The 21,651-nt window shown below is 35.8% G+C and overlaps 1 protein-coding gene across 1 annotated transcript in view; it reads left to right on the forward strand.

Annotated features, from left to right (window-relative positions):
- nfic (nuclear factor I/C) overlaps positions 1–21,651 on the forward strand; it is an 82,297-nt gene that overhangs the window by 43,707 nt on the left and 16,939 nt on the right. The window contains exons 2-7 of the mRNA XM_062038753.1: positions 5,457–5,627; positions 15,732–15,908; positions 15,980–16,163; positions 20,993–21,067; positions 21,134–21,208; positions 21,283–21,415. Coding sequence (XP_061894737.1) covers positions 5,457–5,627; positions 15,732–15,908; positions 15,980–16,163; positions 20,993–21,067; positions 21,134–21,208; positions 21,283–21,415 — 815 coding nt within the window. The remainder of the gene's footprint in view (positions 1–5,456; positions 5,628–15,731; positions 15,909–15,979; positions 16,164–20,992; positions 21,068–21,133; positions 21,209–21,282; positions 21,416–21,651) is intronic.

Consider the following 21,651-nt stretch of genomic DNA (forward strand, 5'->3'; position numbering starts at 1 on the left):
ACATTCACTGTACAAACATACATATACATATACATTCACTGTACAAACATACATGTACATATACATTCACTGTACAAACATACACATACATGTACATATACATACACATACATGTACATATACATTCACTGTACAAACATACACATACATATACATTCACTGTTCAAACATACATGTACATATACATTCACTGTACAAACATACATATACATGTACATATACATTCACTGTACAAACATACATATACATGTACATATACATTCACTGTACAAACATACATATACACATACTGTACATATACATTCACTGTACAAATACACATATTGTACATATACATTCACTGTACAAACATACATATACACATACTGTACATATACATTCACTGTACAAACATACATATACACATACATGTACATATATATTCACTGTACAAACATACATATACACATACTGTACATATACATTCACTGTACAAATACACATACTGTACATATACATTCACTGTACAAACATACATATACACATACTGTACATATGCATTCACTGTATAAACATACATATACACATACATGTACATATATATTTACTGTACAAACATACATATACACATACTGTACATATACATTCACTGTACAAACATACATATACATATACATTCACTGTACAAACATACACATACATGTACATATACATTCACTGTACAAACATACATATACATGTACATATACATTCACTGTACAAACATACATATACATGTACATATACATTCACTGTACAAACATACATATACATGTACATATACATTCACTGTACAAACGTACACATACATGTACATATACATTCACTGTACAAACATACATATACATGTACATATACATTCACTGTACAAACATACACATACATGTACATATACATTCACTGTACAAACATACACATACATGTACATATACATTCACTGTACAAACATACATATACATATACATTCACTGTTCAAACATACATGTACATATACATTCACTGTACAAACATACACATACATGTACATATACATTCACTGTACAAACATACATATACACATACTGTACATATACAAGTACTTATGCATACATACACTCATGCACATAATCATGTTTCATCAAACATATATTAACGTTGTTGCCCTAGGGTAAACTGGGTATAACACATGGCACACTGACAAAGCTTAACCTATTGTTACTATAACAATCTACAAGGTTGATAAAGTTCGCTTCTCTTTCTTGCCCTCCATTTTTCTGCTTTCTTTTGTATTTCAAGTGATCATTACGTATATGTATGTTGCATTTGAACAATTGTATTGTTGATAATAGAGGTCAATTATTGATATTGTTCATTATCAATAGTGCCATTTCTATTGATATTTGTATTGCTCCATTTGTAGTGTAATAATGTTCATCCTCATTTCTGTGTTATTAATATTTACTTCACCAACTGCTTCTTTGATATCACTTTTCAAATCCTATCTGTATGCATATTGTATTTGCTGATGCTGTTCTATTGTTGTTGTTGTCTGTCTTATCCCCCTCTTGTCCCCGCAATTTACTCCTCTGTTTACCTTCTTTTTTCCCCCTCTCCCTTCCTGTTGCTGTGCCAAACATGAATATAAATCCATGTAATAATGTCAAATACAAATAAGAGAAGTATCCCACACTTCTCTTTTGTAAAGTACATTTGTACAGCAAATATGGGCTCCTACGTCAACTACAGTATATGATTTGCCTGAGTAGCTGGACAGGACAACAACAAAAAAAAGAATATTGGAAAATAAAACACTGTACTTTGAGAATCACAGGTCTAAATGCTGAAAATGTGGTGTGTGAACACAGAAGACATGCACACGTGCACAAGTTGTGTGTTCAGCAGTCACATGTTTTACATACGTCACATCTTAAACTCACATCTCCGCTTGTTCAAACAGTCGGTGTGTGTGTGTGTGTGTGTGTGTGTGTGTGTGTGTGTGTGTGTGTGTGTGTGTGTGTGTGTGTGTGCGTGCGTGTTCTGGCAATGCTTACTTAATGGGGACATGGCTCTGTTTACACAGTCACCTTTAGGGGACCTCTGACGGTATGGGGACAAAAAGACAGGTCTCCTAAAGGGAAACCTTTTGAAATGATAGTCAGATCCATTCTGAAGATGCCTAAGTGATTTCTAAGCTTAAGGCCAATTAAACATGTTTACTGCTTAGTCAGAAAATTAATTTTCTTGAAAAGTGAAACATTTGTTTTCCTGGCATTAATAGTACTGTGATTCTGTATGGTATCCATCCTTAGTTAAAACTAGAGATGTCCGATAATATCGGTCTGCCGATATTATCGGCCGATAAATGCGTTAAAATGTAATATCGGAAATTATTGGTATCGTTTTTTTTATTATCAGTATCGTTTTTTAAATTTATTTTTTTAAATTTATTAAATCAACATAAAAAACACAAGATACACTTACAATTAGTGCACCAAGCCAAAAAACCTCCCTCCTCCATTTATACTCATTCACACAAAAGGGTTGTTTCTTTCTGTTATTAATATTCTGCTTCCTACATTATATATCAATATATATCAATACTGTCTGCAAGGGATACAGTCCGTAAGCACACATGATTGTGCGTGCTGCTGCTCCACTAATAGTACTAACCTTTAACACTTCATTTTACTCATTTTCATTCATTACGAGTTTCTATGTAACTGTTTTTATATTGTTTTACTTTCTTTTTTATTCAAGAAAATGTTTTTAATTTATTTATCTTATTTTATTTGATTCATTTTTTTAAAAAGTACCTTATCTTCACCATACCTGGTTGTCCAAATTAGGCATAATAATGTGTTAATTCCACGACTGTATATATCGGTTGATATCGGTATCGGTTGATATCGGTATCTGTAATTAAAGAGTTGGACAATATCGGCATATCGGATATCGGCAAAAAGCCATTATCGGACATCCCTAGTTAAAACTAATATATTTTCTGGTTTAGTGTTCCTTGGGATGCCATTTTCATACAGCATGATTATAAAACATTATTACCTTCAAGTATGATTCACATTCAGAATTTTCCATGCTTCTATATAGGCTAGTTGGAGTAGCAGACAACTTCATTAGTGCTAAATAGCAGTCTTCAGTAATGTCACAGAAGATGCAGGATTTGCGTTAACATTTAAGTGGTGAAACTTCCTATAAGAGGACAGCTGTAGTGCTGTATTCTGACCATCATGTCATATTTACTTTGAACTTTTTTCTTTTTTAAATGGTCCTCAGTAGTCACGTACAAATTTGTGTGAATTATGCAAAATTATTTAAAAAATGTGGTCCCAATGAACCATATGAAGTCTTTTTCCCCAGGGTCCCCAGTAAGAATGATGAGCACATGACTTCATCAATCCAGAGATTTAAAGACGTGTATGAGCTAACTGGCCAGTGGACATTTTGCACCATTTTTATTATCAATCAATCAATCAATCAATGTTTATTTATATAGCCCTAAATCACAAGTGTCTCAAAGGGCTATTATGCCTCCACAACTGTAGAAAGGCTGGTCCCCACAAGTCATGATGTGTGTGTGTGTGTGTGTGTGTGTGTGTGTGTGTGTGTGTGTGTGTGTGTGTGTGTGTGTGTGTGTGTGTGTGTGTGTGTGTGTGTGTGAGTGTAGTCTCACCTGACTTAACATACTACCACTTTCCAAGCAAAGGCGTGTTTCTCGATATTTGTTAAAACATAGTTTCCTAATAAGATCAAGCATAAACTCAAAAACGTTAGAATATCCTGCAAAAGTTCCTTCATGTCAGCAATGCAACTTCAAAAATGGACCTAATATGTGATATAAACTCATTACTAAGGGTGTAACGGTGCACAAAAATTTCGGTTCGGTACGTACCTCGGTTTAGAGGTCACGGTTCGGTTCAATTTCGGTACAGTAAGAAAACAACAAAATACAATTTTTTTTGGTTATTTATTTACCAAATTTGTAAACAATGGCTTTATCCTTTTAACATTGGGAACACTATAATAATTCTGCCCGCGTTAATCAACATTAAACTGCCTCAAGTTGTTGCTCGGATTAAATAAAATGACAAAACTTTTCTTCTACATATAAAAAGTGCAACATTAAACAGTTTCAATGCTTAATTTATTACAGCATTTGGGAAGCCTGTAGTTGATTTTTAATATGTAAATGTTATATTTTTATCAACATGTGATAGCAGGGACCCTGCCATTCAAAACTAGGCTGCTGCATTACTAATGATTCATGTAACTATAGCTGAAAAAAATGGTACAATAGCAATAGGAGAGACTATTCATCCCTGAACACCATGGAGTTCATGTAGGCTTAATGATGCACTTACATTATTATATCAACTATCAGAGACAGAAGAAACTCTTCATTTAACATCATGTCCTTTTTTGCTGCTTCAACACAGCTCAATCAACACAGAAAAAGGTAAAGTGAAATAACAGACAGACAGGGCTTTGCTGTCCGTAACACACTAACACACAAACATGCACACACACCGCAAAATGAGCTAACGTTACGCTAAACGCGAATTAGCCTTCACCTCAAGCCAGGACTGCGAGCGAGCTGAGCTGCCTTTTATATTTCTAGAAGGTCAACGGGCTCATAGTGATGTTACTAGTAGTTGACTGGGAGGTGTTTATTATCATTTGGGGAGAGTCCGCAGCCTGACGATTACCTGCTAAACACTAAGCACTGACTGCATGCGCTCTGAATACACACTGCTGATTGGCTGTTACCGCTCTGTTTGTAACCAATCAGATGGTTGTGTGGGTGCTGTGTAGGAGACAGAGGCAGAAAGCGGAGCAGCTTGTTAAGACTTTAGCTAAGTTGGCTACTTTATATGTCCGTGTGGAAACTCGTTCGGTACACCTCCAAACCGAACCGAAACCCCGTACTGAAACGGTTCAATACATATACACGTACCGTTACACCCTTACTCATTACACGCAATGTGCTATAATTTTGATGATCATGTTTTGAAAACCCCCAATTTTCTGAGATTTTTAATTAGAGGTTTCCATAAACTAAACCATAATCGTCAAAATGAAAAAGTGTAATCAAGCCTATCTTATATTACTTCCACCTTGTAAATCTATTTTGTGGAATAAATTAACATTTGCATGATATTAAATTTTTTTGGAGTTTCACCTGTATATGTTTTTAGTGTGAAGAAATAAAGTAGTGAGCCAAAAGTATTGGGATACTAGCTCAGAAGGTGACTCTTGACTTCACACAATCTCTTTTTCTGAAGAAAAAAAGTCAAATATGCACATATGTGTGCCACTGTCATGCCTTATAAAGTCCAGGGACATACTTTTTTCCCCCAAAACGCTGGTTTTCCAAACTGTACATATTGGGTAGGAGTTTAAAGCCGATCTGCGAGGCGGACTCTGACCGTGTCTTTGTCTCGCAGGATGAGTTCCATCCGTTCATCGAGGCTCTGCTGCCGCAAGTCCGCGCCTTCGCCTACACGTGGTTCAACCTGCAGGCCAGGAAGAGGAAGTACTTCAAGAAGCACGAGAAGAGGATGACCAAAGAAGAAGAGAGAGCCGTCAAAGAAGAACTACTCGGGGAGAAGGCAGAGGTGCGTGGATACTGAGACATGTTTCTAAGATGTTTTTTTGGCCCCCTTTAAACTTGCACAACTCAAGAAGTACCAAGAAGCAGAGTTGAGTTATTCTTGTCTATGTTGTTTGTAATGACTTGCTACATTTGCCATGTGTGTAAAGCTTTGCGTTTGTCTTGATATACAAAGCCCAAAAGCAGGGAAGTTGTCGCCTTGTGTAAATAAAAAGAGAATACAACAACTTATATTCAATTGAATAGACTGCAAAGACAAGATATTTCATGTTCACACTGAGAAACTTTGGTATTTTTGGCAAATATTAGCTCATTTGGAATTTGATGCCTGCAACATGTTTCAAAAAAGATGGCACAAAAGAGTGAGAAAGTTGAGGAATGCTCATCAAAGACTTATTTGGAACATCCCACAGGTGAACAGGCTAATTGGGAACAGGTGGGTGCCATGATTGGGTATAAAAGCAGCTTCACAAACAAGGACGGGGCGAGGGTCACCACTTTGTCAACAAATGCCTGAGCAAATTGTTGAAGGACAACATTTCTCAACAAGGAATTTAGGGATTTCACCATCTACGCTCCGTAATATCATCAAAAGGTTCAGACAATCTGGAGAAATCTCTGCACGTAAGCGGCAAGGCTAAAAACCAACATTGAATGCCCGTGACCTTGGATCCCTTAGGCGGTACTGCATCAAAAAGCGACATCAGTGTGTAAAGGATATCACCACATGGGCTCAGGAACACTTCAGAAAACCACTGTCAGTAACTACAGTTGGTGGCTACATCTGTAAGTGCAAGTTAAAACTCTACTATGCAAAGCCAAAGCCATTTATCAACAACACCCAGAAATGCCGCCGGGCTCATTTAAGATGAAGTGATGAAAAGTGGAATGTCTTTTTCATGGACGCCCCTGCTTATTTCAGCAAGACAATGCCAAGCCAGGTGTTACAACAGTCATAGTAAAAGAGTGCGGGTACTAGACTGGCCTGCCTGTAGTCCAGACATTGAAAATGTGTGGCAGCTAAAATATGAGACGGGAGACTGTTGAACAACTTAAGCTGTACATCAAGCAAGAATGGGAAAGAATTCCACTTCCAAAATGTGTCTCCTCACTTCCCAAACCTTTACTGAGTGTTGTTAAAAGGAAAGGCCATGTAACACACTGGTAAAAATGCCTTTTGTGCAATGTGTTGCTGCCATTCAATTCTAAGTTCATGATTATTTGGAAAAAATAACAAAGTTTGTCAGTGTGAACATGAAATATCTTGTCTTTGCAGTCTATTCAATTGAATATAAGTTGAAAAGGATTTGTTGTATTCTCTTTTTATTTACCATTTACACAACCTGACAACTTCACTGCTTTTGGCTTTTGTACTCCACAGGTGGCAAACTCAAGGCCCACCATTCATTTTTTGTGGCCTGCGAAATCCTGGTAATGATAGGGCTGGGTCGATAAAACGATATCAATATATATCACGATAGACATGTAATCACTATCAGTATAAAACATTCGATAAAAATATATTTTTCAGTCAGAAAAAACCCGCACAGAATACAGCATGAACAAAGCCACTCGCGGTCTGGTAAGCTAGCAAAACAGGAAGTGTTCCTGAAATTGGAGGGACACGCTAAACGGCCAATTGCGTAACAGTGTCAACCATCAAGTTTGGTTGTCTCGCTGTTGATTCTCTGCACAGAGCGAGAAGAGAAATGAAAAACGAAGAAATTGTCGATAAAACAGGAAAAGTCACCTCCACAGTATGGCAGTTTTTTTGGATTTTTTCAAACGGACCGTAGTCCTTGGTCGCGTTCTTCTTTTCTTTACAATCCACATCTGTTCCCTATTGGGATGTACAGAAACAACAGGTAGGAACTAAAGCGCAGGACTGGAGAAGTAAAATAAATAACAACATATAACAAATGTGCTACTTTAAAATAATAATTTGGTCCAATAGTATTTAAATAACAATTACTGCATAACATTAATGTATTCCATATATAAATAAGAATAACAGGCCAAATTAAATCTTACTTATATTATGATACAGTTTTTACCCATATCGCCCAAAAAATACATGTACTGCATATTTTTGAAACTTTAATACTATCTAATAGTGTAAATATTATATTATCATACATTCCAAACTTTTTGGGGAAAAAATAAAAATAAATATTCATCAAACTGTACATTGTGAAAACAACAACTGTTAGCTCAGTCTCTTGAATTGTATCTTAAAAAACTGTAGTACGTTTTTCCATTAACAGTAAAAGCTGTAAAAAATATTTTACAATCACATCGACTTTGCCAGCAAAATCTACATATGATTTTTTACACTGAATGGAAAAACCACACAGGTGGAACCCACAGAATTAGAATATCGTGCAAACATTGGATTATTCCAGCCATTAGATATAGAAGGTGAAAAGTATACATGACAGGCTCATAACATGCAACTCCAGATATTTCAAGACTTCTTTTGACCTCCTTTTGGTGATTGTGGCTTACAGCTTATAAAAAAACCTTGAATGGAAAATGTCAGAGCATTTTGGTTTTTCCAAAACTGTAAACAATGATCATCAAAATTATAACAAATAAAAGCTTGACATATTTCACTTTGTACGTGCCCCCCGCGACCCCAAAAGGGAATAAGCGGTAGAAAAGGGGGGGGGGGGGGGTCACCCACATATGCGGTCCTCTCCAAGGTTTCTCATAGTCATTCACCGACGTCCCACTGGGGTGAGTTTTTCCTTGCCCGTATGTGGGCTCTGTACCGAGGATGTCGTTGTGGCTTGTGCAGCCCTTTGAGACACTTGTGATTTAGGGCTATATAAATAAACATTGATTGATTGATTGATTGATAGTTACAGCTGTATATAAAATTGTAATCAAATGTATAACAATATCATGAGGTGAATCTATACATTTATATTCATATATTAATTAGAGATGTCCGATAAATGCTTTAAACTGTAATATCGGAAAATATCGGTATCGTTTTTTTTTTTATTATCGGTATTGGTGGGTTTTTTTTGTTTTTTTTTGTTTTTTTTTATTAAATCTACATAAAAAACACAAGATACACTTACAATTAGTGCACCAACCCAAAAAACCTCCCTCCCCCATTTACACTTATTTACACAAAAGGGTTGTTTCTTTCTGTTATTAATATTCTGCTTCCTACATTATATATCAATATATATCAATACAGTCTGCAAGGGATACAGTCCGTAAGCACACATGATTGTGCGTGCTGCTGCTCCACTAATAGTACTAACCTTTAACACTTCATTTGACTCATTTTCATTCATTACTAGTTTCTATGTAACTGTTTTTATATTGTTTTACTTTCTTTTTTATTCAAGAAAATGTTTTAAATTTATTTATCTTATTTTATTTTATTAATTTTAAAAAAAAGGACCTTATCTTCACCATACCTGGTTGTCCAAATTAGGCATAATAATGTGTTAATTCCACAACTGTATATATCGGTATCGGTTGATATCGGTATCGTTAATTAAAGAATTGGACAATATCGGATATCGGTAAAAAGCCATTATCGGACATCCCTAATATTAATCAATGTTACAAACAAACTGCAATGTGGCCCTCAATGTAAATGTGCTTGACACCCCTGATGCAGTTTGTCCAGCAGAGGGCGCTCTGACTTACTCGCAGAATGCTCCTGAATTGCCCTGTTTTGTTGTCATTTTAGTCAGGCATAGTGCTGGCCAGCTATGGCTATATAACTAAAGCTATTACGTTTTACTAATGAAAAGACAATTTAGGTGAAAATATTAGTGCAGGCTCCTAAACTACTTTATTTTGAAGACTTTGTTTGAGAGGTAAAAATAACTTTAGCACTGAGTCGAGTTGGCTAAGGCGCTAACATGTGCAGCTTCTTCAAGTGGCACAGGAGTTGTTGCTTGAAAGTGTACATTTTTTGTTACAATAAGCCTCACCATCTTGATTGAAAAAAAAAACATTACAATCAAGATTGTAGCTGAGATAGGCTCCAGCGACCCCGGAGGGAATAAGCGGTAGAAAATGGATGGATGGACCATCAATTGATAAATTATAGTAAATAACATAAATGTGTACAAGGAACAAGAATCAGTAATCAGAATACATGTTGTTACATTATAGCCTTAGTCTAAAATGGAATACATTCATTTTTGTCCTCAAAATTCCACACACAATACCCAATAATGACAATATGAAAGTGTTTATTTGTTATGTTTTGCAAATGTATTGAAAATAAAAACCACATGTACATTAGTATTCATGAAAGAGTCGAGGTGTAAAGAGGGATTAGCAAAACTTCCCCCAAGATACTGTATGTGTGCCAAGCTTGTAGCATCCTATTCCAGAAGACTTGAGGCTGTAATTGCTGCCACAGGAGCATCAACAAAGTATTACGCAAAGGCTGCCAATACTTATGTTCATGTGATTAGTTTTATTTATCTGTAATACATTTGCAAAAAAAAAAAAGCTTTTTGGATCTTGTCTGTAGAATTTTGAGGACAAAAATGATTTTCATCCATTTTGGAATAAGGCGGTAACATAACAAAATGTGGAAAAAAATAAAGCGCTGCTGTGAATTCATCCCGGAGACACTGTACCTCACATTCCGCTTACTAAATGTTGTTCTTGCCTTTCCTTCTTCTTTACTTCCACTTTACTACAGCCATCATTTCGCAGGTGCGTCCACCAAATCTGACCGCGCGGAATTTTAGTCAGGAACAATTAGTTCCGTCTGGAAATAACATGCAGGATGGGCGATACTGCACATTTTTGTATCAATGTGATACCAAGAAAAAAAACAGAGCCAGTATACTGATAATTTAACTTTTCCTAAACATTGAATGGGACTTTGCCTGTAGTGCACTGCGGGAGTGTCCAAAGTGCGGCCATTTGCAGCCCGCCGTGTATATTTAATTGACACGCAACACATTCCAAAGACAAAATGTACATGTCCTGGATTAAAACATTAAACAAAAAAAGAAAGAAACTGGCCCTTACTCCCCTAAAATTGGGATCTGAAAACCAAAAGTGCATCTTATCATTGTGTATATGGTCTTTGATGATTGTCATTGTGAACATGTGTACAAGTCTCTTTTAAGAAATGCAAAGTTTTCAAGTGTTCTAAATCCCTGAAAAGTTTTTAGCTGCCTTAATAATGGTAATATTGTCAATATTAATAAAGAATAATAATAGATTCACCAATAAAGGTGATTAGATTACAAATTACACCAATTTGCTTTGTCAGCAATAACACAAAGTTAAGATGTTTTGTTCAGACAGCTTAGCATACTGTATATTCATCTACATTATATTGGTTGTAGTATCTTTATTGTACAAAATGTATCAAAGTGGCCCCCGCATCCTTAATTTTTATGTATAAAAACAAGTGTGGATACCCGTGATTTAGTGTTTTAAAAATCATGATTATAATCAGCGTGACACCCAGGGGGGAAATAGTCAAACATACAATTATTGTCATTATCAACAAACCTATTTGTGGACAATTTAACACTACATTAACAATTTAGGACAGGGGTCACCAACGCGGTGCCCGCGGGCACCAGGTAGCCCGTAAGGACCAGATGAGTAGCCCGCTGGCCTGTTCTAAAAATAGCTAAAATAGCAGCACTTACCAGTGAGCTGCCTCTATTTTTTTAATTTTATTTATTTACTAGCAAGCTGGTCTCACTTTGCCCGACATTTTTAATTCTAAGAGAGACAAAACTCAAATAGAAATTGAAAATCCAAGAAAATATTTTAAAGACTTGGTCTTCACTTGTTTAAATAAATTCATTAATTTCTTTACTTTGCTTCTTATAACTTTCAGAAAGACAATTTTAGAGAAAAAATACAACCTTAAAAATGATTTTAGGATTTTTAATGACATATACCTTTTTACCTTTTAAATTCCTTCCTCTTCTTTCCTGACAATTTAAATAAATGTTCAAGTAAATTTATTTTTTTTATTGTAAAGAATAATAAATACATTTTAATTTAATTCTTCATTTTAGCTTCTGTTTTTTTGACAAAGAATATTTGTGAAATATTTCTTCAAACTTATTATGTTAAATTTAAAAAAAAAAAAGATTCTGGCAAATCTAGAAAATCTGTAGAATCAAATTTAAATCTTATTTCAAAGTCTTTTGAATTTCTTTTAAAATTGTTGTTCTGGAAAATCTAGAAGAAATAATAATTTGTCTTTGTTAGAAATATAGCTTGGTCCAATTTGTTATATATTCTAACAAAGTGCAGATTGGATTTTAACCTATTTAAAACATGTCATCAAAATTCTAAAATTAATCTTAATCAGGAAAAATGACTAATGATGTTCCATAAAATCTTTTTTTAATTTTTTCAAAAAGATTCGAATTAGCTAGTTTTTCTCTTCTTTTTTTCGGTTGAATTTTGAATTTTAAAGAGTCGAAATTGAAGATAAACTATGTTTCAAAATTTAATTGTCATTTCTTTTCGTGTTTTCTTCTCTTTTAAACCATTCAATTAAGTGTAAATATCATTAATTATTAATAATAACATAGATTTAAAGGTAAATTGAGCAAATTGGCTATTTTTGGCAATTTATTTAAGTGTGTATCAAACTGGTAGCCCTTCGCATTAATCAGTACCCAAGAAGTAGCTCTTGGTTTCAAAAAGGTTGGTGACCCCTGATTTAGGACAATGTGACAATATCAACAAAATAATACAATTAAGCACATGTTAAATGTCAATTAATGTCAAGTTCAAACACCGAACTATCTATTAAACGAGACAAGAAGCAAGGAATCAGGCAGAGACAGAGTTAAATTTTGCTCATGAGGAGAAACGTATGGGGCTGCACACTCAGTTACAGTCTCCCACTACGCTCTGAGGGGCAGTCCCACATGCTCCTCTATTTATTCGGGAGTTCCCCAGCTAACATCACTGAGGCTGCTTCTAGGGGGAGGGGACACATATTAAGCAAGCAGCCCCAGTATCACAACACGTGATTATTCAGAATGCAAATGTTATTGAGCTCGAGATTTCGCCCTGGCTCTGCTTCGTCTGCGTGTTGTCGTCTTATCTTCGTTGAGGTACTTTAAGTCCGTCCTTGGCTGTTTTAGCGGGCTGGAAGACAGGAACTGCTGCTGCGAGGCAACTTGCAGTGGAAGATAACAAGTTGTGTGCCTCTGCACAGATAGAAAAGTACAACTTGAGCAACGTTCCCTCTAAGGTGCGCGCCTGTGCAACTGCGCACTGCTCAAGCGTCCTCTGCGCACGGCAAATCTATGCCACGCACAAAATCTAATAAAAAAATAAGCGCATAACAATTTTCGACACACGGACACGACAGAGAAAACAGTTTTCGTCATCATTGTTCAAATATTGTAACGTCTGTCGAGACGTTTTGAGGATATGAATTCCATCCATCACTTTGCTGAGCAAAACTCTTTATTGTCAGCCATAAACACATCACCAAAACATTAGTAAAAAAAAGTGGTCATTTTCTGCAGTACAAACCAGACCAAAAGCAACTTTGTTATATCAACAGCACCCGCTCGCTCTTTCTCACTTGCGCCAACACGTGCACATATGGCACTTAGCCAGTGATGCGTTTACAGACACACAAAAAGTCGGACAACTCCAACACCTCACATAAAGTGTCATTCCAGGTGGTTACACTATGATTTACCAATCAAATGTGTGCTTATTCTAGAGTCATTTATTAGGAATCTTCATTTATAAATATTAATCATGAAATGCTGTTAGTATTTTAAATAAATACTAATAAATATATATTTTACAAACAGGAAGTTGCAGGAATGTACACATGATCCCCTGCTTACATCTCATTGTGCAACATGTGAATGTTTTAATGGCAACTAAATGCAATGTCTGAAAGGGGTACACATTATTTCTAAAGCAGTACAACAACAATACAAGTACACAATTCATGAAAAACAATATTTTTTGTTGTTATTGTCATTGTAAGTGGGCCTAAACACTTATATTAGAAATGGAAATGACTGCTGTCATTTGATTATAATAATAAGAGAATGTTGTCTGTCTGTCTGTGTTGGCCCTGCGATGAGGTGGGGACTTGTCCAGGGTGTACACCGCCTTCCGCCCTTTAGTCAGGTTTGGGCCAGGTGTGCTGCAAGTGTAGCCACAGTGTGCACGTCTGATGTTGCTCACATGGCCTCCACTCAATGCTCACAGACTTTTTGCCTTTGCTCACACACATGAACAATTAGAGGGAACATTGAACTTGAGCACAATAGATAATAACCATAGCAACGGCCTTTAAGCATAAGAGTTGTGTGATAACTTATACATAATTATTCTAACATTTAATGAATGACAAGGCGCTTCATGTGAAATTTGACTGCAAACGTATTCCCAGCCCTTTCCTGCTTCTTCACCGATAATAATAGAATGACAGCGGTAGTGCTGAGCTCGTAAGCAGTCGTTGGGGGTTCAAATCCCGGCTTCAGATGTTGCAGGATTATATGTAAATTTATGTTTTAAATACATCATTTTGTACAAATTTTTTTTTATTGTATATAAAATGTCTTTCTTTAATTTTTGTACAAAACATGCATCAAATGATGCTGAAACGGTTGCCAGAAAACCTACCGCAGCCATGGAGAAGGTGGCAAGATGGCTACATGACTCTTGTCTTACATTAAACATTAAAAAAAACTGCAACAATGTATTTTGTAAACAAATATAAAATGTCATCCTTTCCAAATATAACGGTTAATAAGGAAATAATACAAAATGTTAGTGAATATCGTTACCTGGGTGTCATTTTAGAGCCAACACTTGGCTTTAAAAAACATATCAAACAGATGTGCCAGAGTCTTAAATACAACATAAAAACGTTCAAATGTATCAGGAATTCATTAACACTGAAGGCAGCTCAAACTTATTTTAATGCAATGATTATGTCTCGTTTTTTTTATTGTATAACATGTTGGTCGCAGGCAAGCAAAATGACACTGAGGCCATTGGAAACTTTGCACAAACAATCCCTCAAAATCCTTGACCGAAAACCACAACACCACCATCATTGTTTAGTTCTCCAAAAATATAGATTGTCAAATTTAGCTAACATTCAAAGATTAGCATCAATACGAATGGCCCATCGAATCTTAAATAACACTGCACCAGCGCCACTTAAGCACTTTGTCCAGTTTACATCTGCTGTGACAACTAGAAACACACGAGCCTCCACCAGGGGGCAGTGTAGCATACCCAGATGTAAAACCTCTTTTGCACAATCAGCCTTTTCATATAAAGCCATAAAGGAATGGAACGACCTCACAACAAACTTGAAAAGTCTAACAAATTACTCTTCATTCACAATTGAAGTTAAAAAGTGGCTTTGGAGCAGTCAAAGCTGCTCACACGGTCACTAAGATGGGCATTATGATTGACACATCAACCTAATGTGTATTATATTTATCCATGAGAGCATTTTTATTGTAAATTGTGAGGTGTGTGTGTTAAAATCATGCTTGTTTTTACAAATGATGACATATGTGAACAAAAGCATGTATTGTCTTTGTGTGATGATGTACATGAGGTGTGCTTGTATTGTATATTAAGTATGTGTACATGAAAGGGCATTTTATGACTTTTTTCTTAATACTTGTGTATGATTTTATTGTCATAATTTTATCGCATGATTTTTGTATCCCTTTAATTTAGATAGCCAGGGACTGCAGATGGAAATGAGCTATTTAGCTCTAATCTGGTACAGAACATATCTGTCTTTGAGCTTAATGTTTCTGTACATTGTCCCTTCAAATAAAGACTAAACTACTACAAATTAAATTCAAGTTTACCTTATAAAAGTATAGAAATTTTGAAAAATGTTATTGTGCTTACCTATTTATCAAGGAGGGTCATTCCCTTATATTTTAACAGCTGTTAGCCCAAATGAGTGCAAAACTACTATTGGCTCCCAAACCCTTTCAGCCTTTTGCCTGCAAAGCCCTCCAGTGTCCAAGGACTTATTCCCTGAGTTGGTAAAAAAATGTATCTAAATATAACCGTGGCAACAGAAAAAGAGTCGTAGTCACGTGTGTGCACACCCATCTTCTTCCAGGTGAAACAAAAGTGGGCCAGTCGTCTCCTGGCCAAGCTGAGGAAGGACATCAGACCTGAATGCAGAGAAGACTTCGTCCTGTCCATCACCGGCAAGAAAGCGGCGTGCTGCGTCCTGTCCAACCCGGACCAAAAAGGCAAAATGAGACGCATCGACTGCCTCCGACAAGCGGACAAGGTGGCCGAGAGGCGGAGCGGCTCCCGCGAGGGCCGCCTCACAGAACTGACGTCCGTGTTGTCCGCTCGCAGGTGTGGAGGCTGGACTTGGTGATGGTGATCCTCTTTAAAGGAATCCCTCTGGAAAGCACGGATGGAGAGCGTCTGGTGAAGGGCGGCCATTGCTCCAACCCGCTCCTCTGCGTGCAGCCCAGACACATCTCGGTCTCCGTCAAGGAGCTGGACCTCTACTTGGCCTACTACGTGCACGAGAGAGGTGAGGGCCAGGAAATACCTGAGTGCACTAGTGCAGATTAATCCTTCATCGTGATCTCCGGTGGTTTATCTGTCTGTTAGCAAAATAAGTCCAATTTCCATGACACACTGCAAAAAGTCAGTGTTCAAAAACAAGAAAAACAAAAATGAGCGGTATTTTACTTGAAATAAACAAAATGATCTGCCAATAGAACAAGAAAATTCGGCTTGTCAAGACTTTCCAAAACAAGTAAAATTAGCTAACCTCAACGAACCCAGAAATAGCTTAAAATAAGTATATTCTCACTAATAACAAGTGCACTTTTCTTGATAGAAAAAACAAATATGAGACCTTTTTGCTCAATATGTTGAAAAATATTCTTAAATGAAGTAAATGCTAGTGCCATTATCTTGACATAATGATGTGCATACATCATGATTAGGGATGTCCGATAATATCGGCCGATAAATGCGTTAAAATGTAATATCGGAAATTATCGGTATCTGTTTTTTGATTATCGGTATCGTTTTTTTTTTTTTTTTTTTTTTTTTTTTAATAAATTAAATCAACATAAAAAACACAAGATACACTTACAATTAATGCACCAACCCAAAAAACCTCCCTCCTCATTCACACAAAAGGGTTGTTTCTTTCTGTTATTAATATTCTGCTTCCTACATTATATATCAATATATATCAATACAGTCTGCAAGGGATACAGTCCGTAAGCACACATGATTGTGCGTGCTGCTGCTCCACTAATAGTACTAACCTTTAACACTTAATGTTACTCATTTTCATTAATTACTAGTTTCTATGTAACTGTTTTTATATTGTTGTACTTTCTTTTTTATTCAAGAAAATGTTTTTAATTTATTTATCTTATTTTATTTTATTTTTTTATTTTTAAAAGTACCTTATCTTCACCATACCTGGTTGTCCAAATTAGACATAATAATGTGTTAATTCCACGACTGTATATATCGGTTGATATCGGTATCGGTTGATATCGGTATCGGTAATTAAAGAGTTGGACAATATCGGAATATCGGATATCGGCAAAAAGCCATTATCGGACATCCCTAATCATGATCTTTTTTCATGCTTGAAATAAGAAATGATGACTTTAAAAAAGTAGTTTTATACTTGTGAGTGTTGATGACGCAGCTTTGCAACACTTGATATTCTAGTTTCAAGCATGTTTTACTCAATATAGCTCATCACATCTCAGCAACAAGGACTAAAACACTTAAAACAAGTAAAACACTCTAACAGAAAATCTGCTTAGTGAGAAGAATGATCTTATCAGACAGAAAATAAGCAAATATCAGCCTTATTTGAGATATGTCATCTTACTTAGATTTCACTTTTTGCAGTGCACTTTTAGAAAATATCCGAAAAGGGATATAAAACAAGTTAGGACTTTTCATATTCCGAATCTGATTAGTTAGATTTTGCCCACAGTCAACAATCAGTCGACTTTCGGCATTTAAAAAAAAAGAGAATTAAACAGATGATGGATTCATTCTGACTGGTCACTGTAACGTCACATGGTTCAATCATTTCAACTTTATTTATAAAGCGATTTTCATACATAAAAGAAATGCAACTCAAAGTGCGTTACAAAGTTAAAAACAATACCCTGGTGACCCATTCCCCCATTGTCACATACGTACGCACGGACACACACACACATATGCAGCTATATGGAGCAATGATTGCATGGCTGAGTACAGAGGAGACATGTGAGTAAACACTATCACAGGAGGTCATCAGACCATGGCCACCAGGACCCTCACACAAAAGCGCCCCCACAAGCACAGCCGATAACCCCTGAGGCAGATGACTCATCTGAGGAGCGTTGGAAAATAAAAATATTACAACTAGGGATGTCCGATAATGGCTTTTTGCCGATATCCGATATGCCGATATTGTCCAACTCTTTAATTACCGATACCTATATCAACCGATATATGCAGTCGTGGAATTAACACATTATTATGCCTAATTTGGACAACCAGGTATGGTGAAGATAAGGTACTTTTTAAAAAAATGAATCAAATAAAATAAGATAACTAAATTAAAAACATTTTCTTGAATAAAAAAGAAAGTAAAACAATATAAAAACAGTTACATAGAAACTAGTAATGAATGAAAATGAGTAAAATGAAGTGTTAAAGGTTAGTACTATTAGTGGAGCAGCAGCACGCACAATCATGTGTGCTTACGGACTGTATCCCTTGCAGACTGTATTGATATATATTGATATATAATGTAGGAAGCAGAATATTAATAACAGAAAAAAACAACCCTTTTGTGTGAATGAGTGTAAATGGGGGAGGGTTTTTTTTGGCTTAGTGCACTAATTGTAAGTGTATCTTGGGTTTTTTATGTGGATTTAATAAAAAAAAACAAAAAAAACAACAACAACAACAAAAACGATACTGTTAATAAAAAAACCGATACCGATAATTTCCGATATTACATTTTAACGCATTTATCGGCCGAAAATATCGGCAGACCGATATTATCGGACATCTCTAATTACAACTTACTTTTTACTAAAAATAGTAAGAACCATGAGTAGAGATAAAGAATAAAATACAAGTAAGACGTATGAAGATTGAAAAAAAGAAAGAAAAGAATGTACAGTAAATAAATAATAAATAAATAGAACTAAATAAAATCTTGCATGACTAATAGGATAAAAAGTAAAATACGAATGACTTCAATAAAATAATTAATATCAGGTAAAAGCCAAATGGGTCTTTTTGAGGTCCTCCGGTCCATCCTGTAACTACTTGGTATCAGATCCATACCTAAATGTGTGGTATCATCCAAAACTAATGTCAAGTATCAAAGAAGAGAAGAATAAGTGATTATTACATTTTAACAGAAGTGTAGATAGAACATGTTAAAAGACAAAATAAGCAGATATTAACAGTAAATGAACAAGTAGATTAATAATCAATTTTTACAGTTTGTCCCTCATAATGTGTAGAAAATAATAGGTGTATAAATGACACAATATGTTACTGCATACGACTAATTAGGAGTCTTTGTTTGCTTACTTACTACTAAAAGACAAGTTGTCACTATTTTATTGAAATGACAATAATAAACATATGTTTCATGTACACTAACATGTTTTGTTCCAATAATGACATTTTTTGTGGTCCCCTTTATTTAGAAAAGTATGGAAATACATGTTGGTATGGGGACAACCCTAATTGAGAGGGCGGGCCAGACGTAGGTCTGCCCTCGCTGAGTGCCTTTGGAGTTTTTAACAAAGATGGACTCAAAATCCCTGACACAGGTCTCTGGTAACGTGTTTTGTTAGCATCACAAATGCGCTAATATGCAAACAATGCGGTAGCAACAGGCTGCCAAGGCATCCATTCATCCATCCATCATCCATCCATCTTCTTTCGCTTATCCGAAGTCGAACCGCGGGGGCAGCAGCCTAAGCAGAGAAGCCCAGGCTTTCCTTTCCCCAGCTACTTGGTCCAGTGAAGTATTCTGCATAATCTGAAGGAAGAAGTTTTTTTCATCAAAGCTCTTTCAGAATAAAATATCCCATTAATGATACAAAATGAGTCTACATTAATGCTGATAAATGTTTTTTGATAACATGAAAATCGTTAAATAAATCCAATCCGATACCCTTTTTTTAAAGAACACTATTAACAACACAACTGTCTCCAGAGGGCTGCACACTAACAATAAACAATACAAGTAGTCAAATTACAATTGGGGCGGTATAGCTCGGTTGGTAGAGTAGCCGTGCCAGCAACTTGAGGGTTCCAGGTTCGATCCCCACTTCCGCTATCCTAGTCACTGCCGTCGTGTCCTTGGGCAAGACACTTTACCCACCTGCTCCCAGTGCCACCCACACTGCTTTAAATGTAACTTAAATATTGGCTTTCACTATGTAAAGCGCTTTGAGTCACTAGAGAAAAAGCGCTATATAAATATAATTCACTTCACAAGCATTTAAAAAGAAACAAGTAAACAATAAACAAATAAAAATAATAGAATAAAAGAATAAAAGACTTAAATAAAATAGAATAAAACAAAAACAAATCCATAAAATAGAATGAAACAAAAACAAATCCATAAAATAGAATAAAACAATAAAATACATCAATAAAATAGAATAAAACAATAAAAACACATCAATAATAGAATAAAATAATAAAATACATCAATATAATACAATAAAACAATAAAATACATCAATAAAATAGAATGAAACAAATCAAAATAGAATGAAACAAAAACAAATCAATAAAATAGAATAAAACAAAAACAAATCAATAAAACAAAAACAAATCAATAAAATAGAATAAAACAAAAACAAATCAATAAAAGACAATAAAACAAAAACAAATCAATAAAATAGAATAAAACAAAAACAAATCAATAAAAGACAATAAAACAAAAACAAATCAATAAAATAGAATAAAACACTAAAAACACATCAATAATAGAATAAAATAATAAAAGACATCAATAAAATACAATAAAACAAATCAATATAATAGAATAAAACAATAAAATACATCAATAAAATAGAATGAAACAAATCAAAATAGAATAAGACAAAAACAAATCAATAAAATAGAATACAACAACAAGAAATCAATAGATTATAATACAACATTAAAAGACACAGAGGACCACAAGACTAAAGTTCAAGTATATTCTCCTCTTTGCTTATACAAAATTAAACACTTTTAATGAATTAAAAATGAATTTTATTTGTGATCCATAACAACAACTGAAAACTCTTCATGAATGTGAGGTTATTTACTATGCAAGTCAACAAACCTCATCTTTGTGCGGCGCAGAGGCGGAGCACAACAGCAGTCCTGGCCCTAGGGGCGTGTCTTCTGACCAGGAGGACAGTCGCACCGCCACCATGGGTAAGTAGCACGCCAAGACTTCACCTCACGTCGTTGTTGTTGTTGATGATGATGTTGATGCCGCAGACGGTCCAGAGTTCCAGGACGCCTTCGTGACCTCGGGAGTGTTCAGCGTCACAGAGCTGGTGCAAGTGTCCAGAAGTAAGTTCTGAGAGAGGATATTGACCTGCATCTTCTTCATCTCCTCGCACTCGTGGGGTCTTTCTCTTCTGAAGCTCCTGTGGTCTCCGGAGTGGGACCCAGTTTCTCCATGGGGGAGCTGCAAGGCCACCTGGCCTACGACCTCAACCAGTCTGTCCCCCAACCCGTCAACGTGCGCCGCACTTTGGCCAGCACCTCGTCCAGCGGGTAAATGCCACCAACGCAAAATGAGATAAGCAATAAGAAGCATTAGCAACAGTGGTGGGAAAGAAGAGATTGTACAAAATATTTTTCACAATTACCAAGTGAACTATTATTTATTCTGGCTAGAGATGTCCGATATTATCGGACTGCCGATATTATAGGCCGATAAATGCTTTAAAACAGGGGTCACCAACGCGGTGCCCCCAGGCACCAGGTAGCCCGTAAGGACCAGATGAGTA

The sequence above is a fragment of the Entelurus aequoreus genome, linkage group LG27, assembly GCF_033978785.1.
Source record: "Entelurus aequoreus isolate RoL-2023_Sb linkage group LG27, RoL_Eaeq_v1.1, whole genome shotgun sequence".
NCBI classification, from domain to species: Eukaryota; Metazoa; Chordata; class Actinopteri; order Syngnathiformes; family Syngnathidae; genus Entelurus; species Entelurus aequoreus.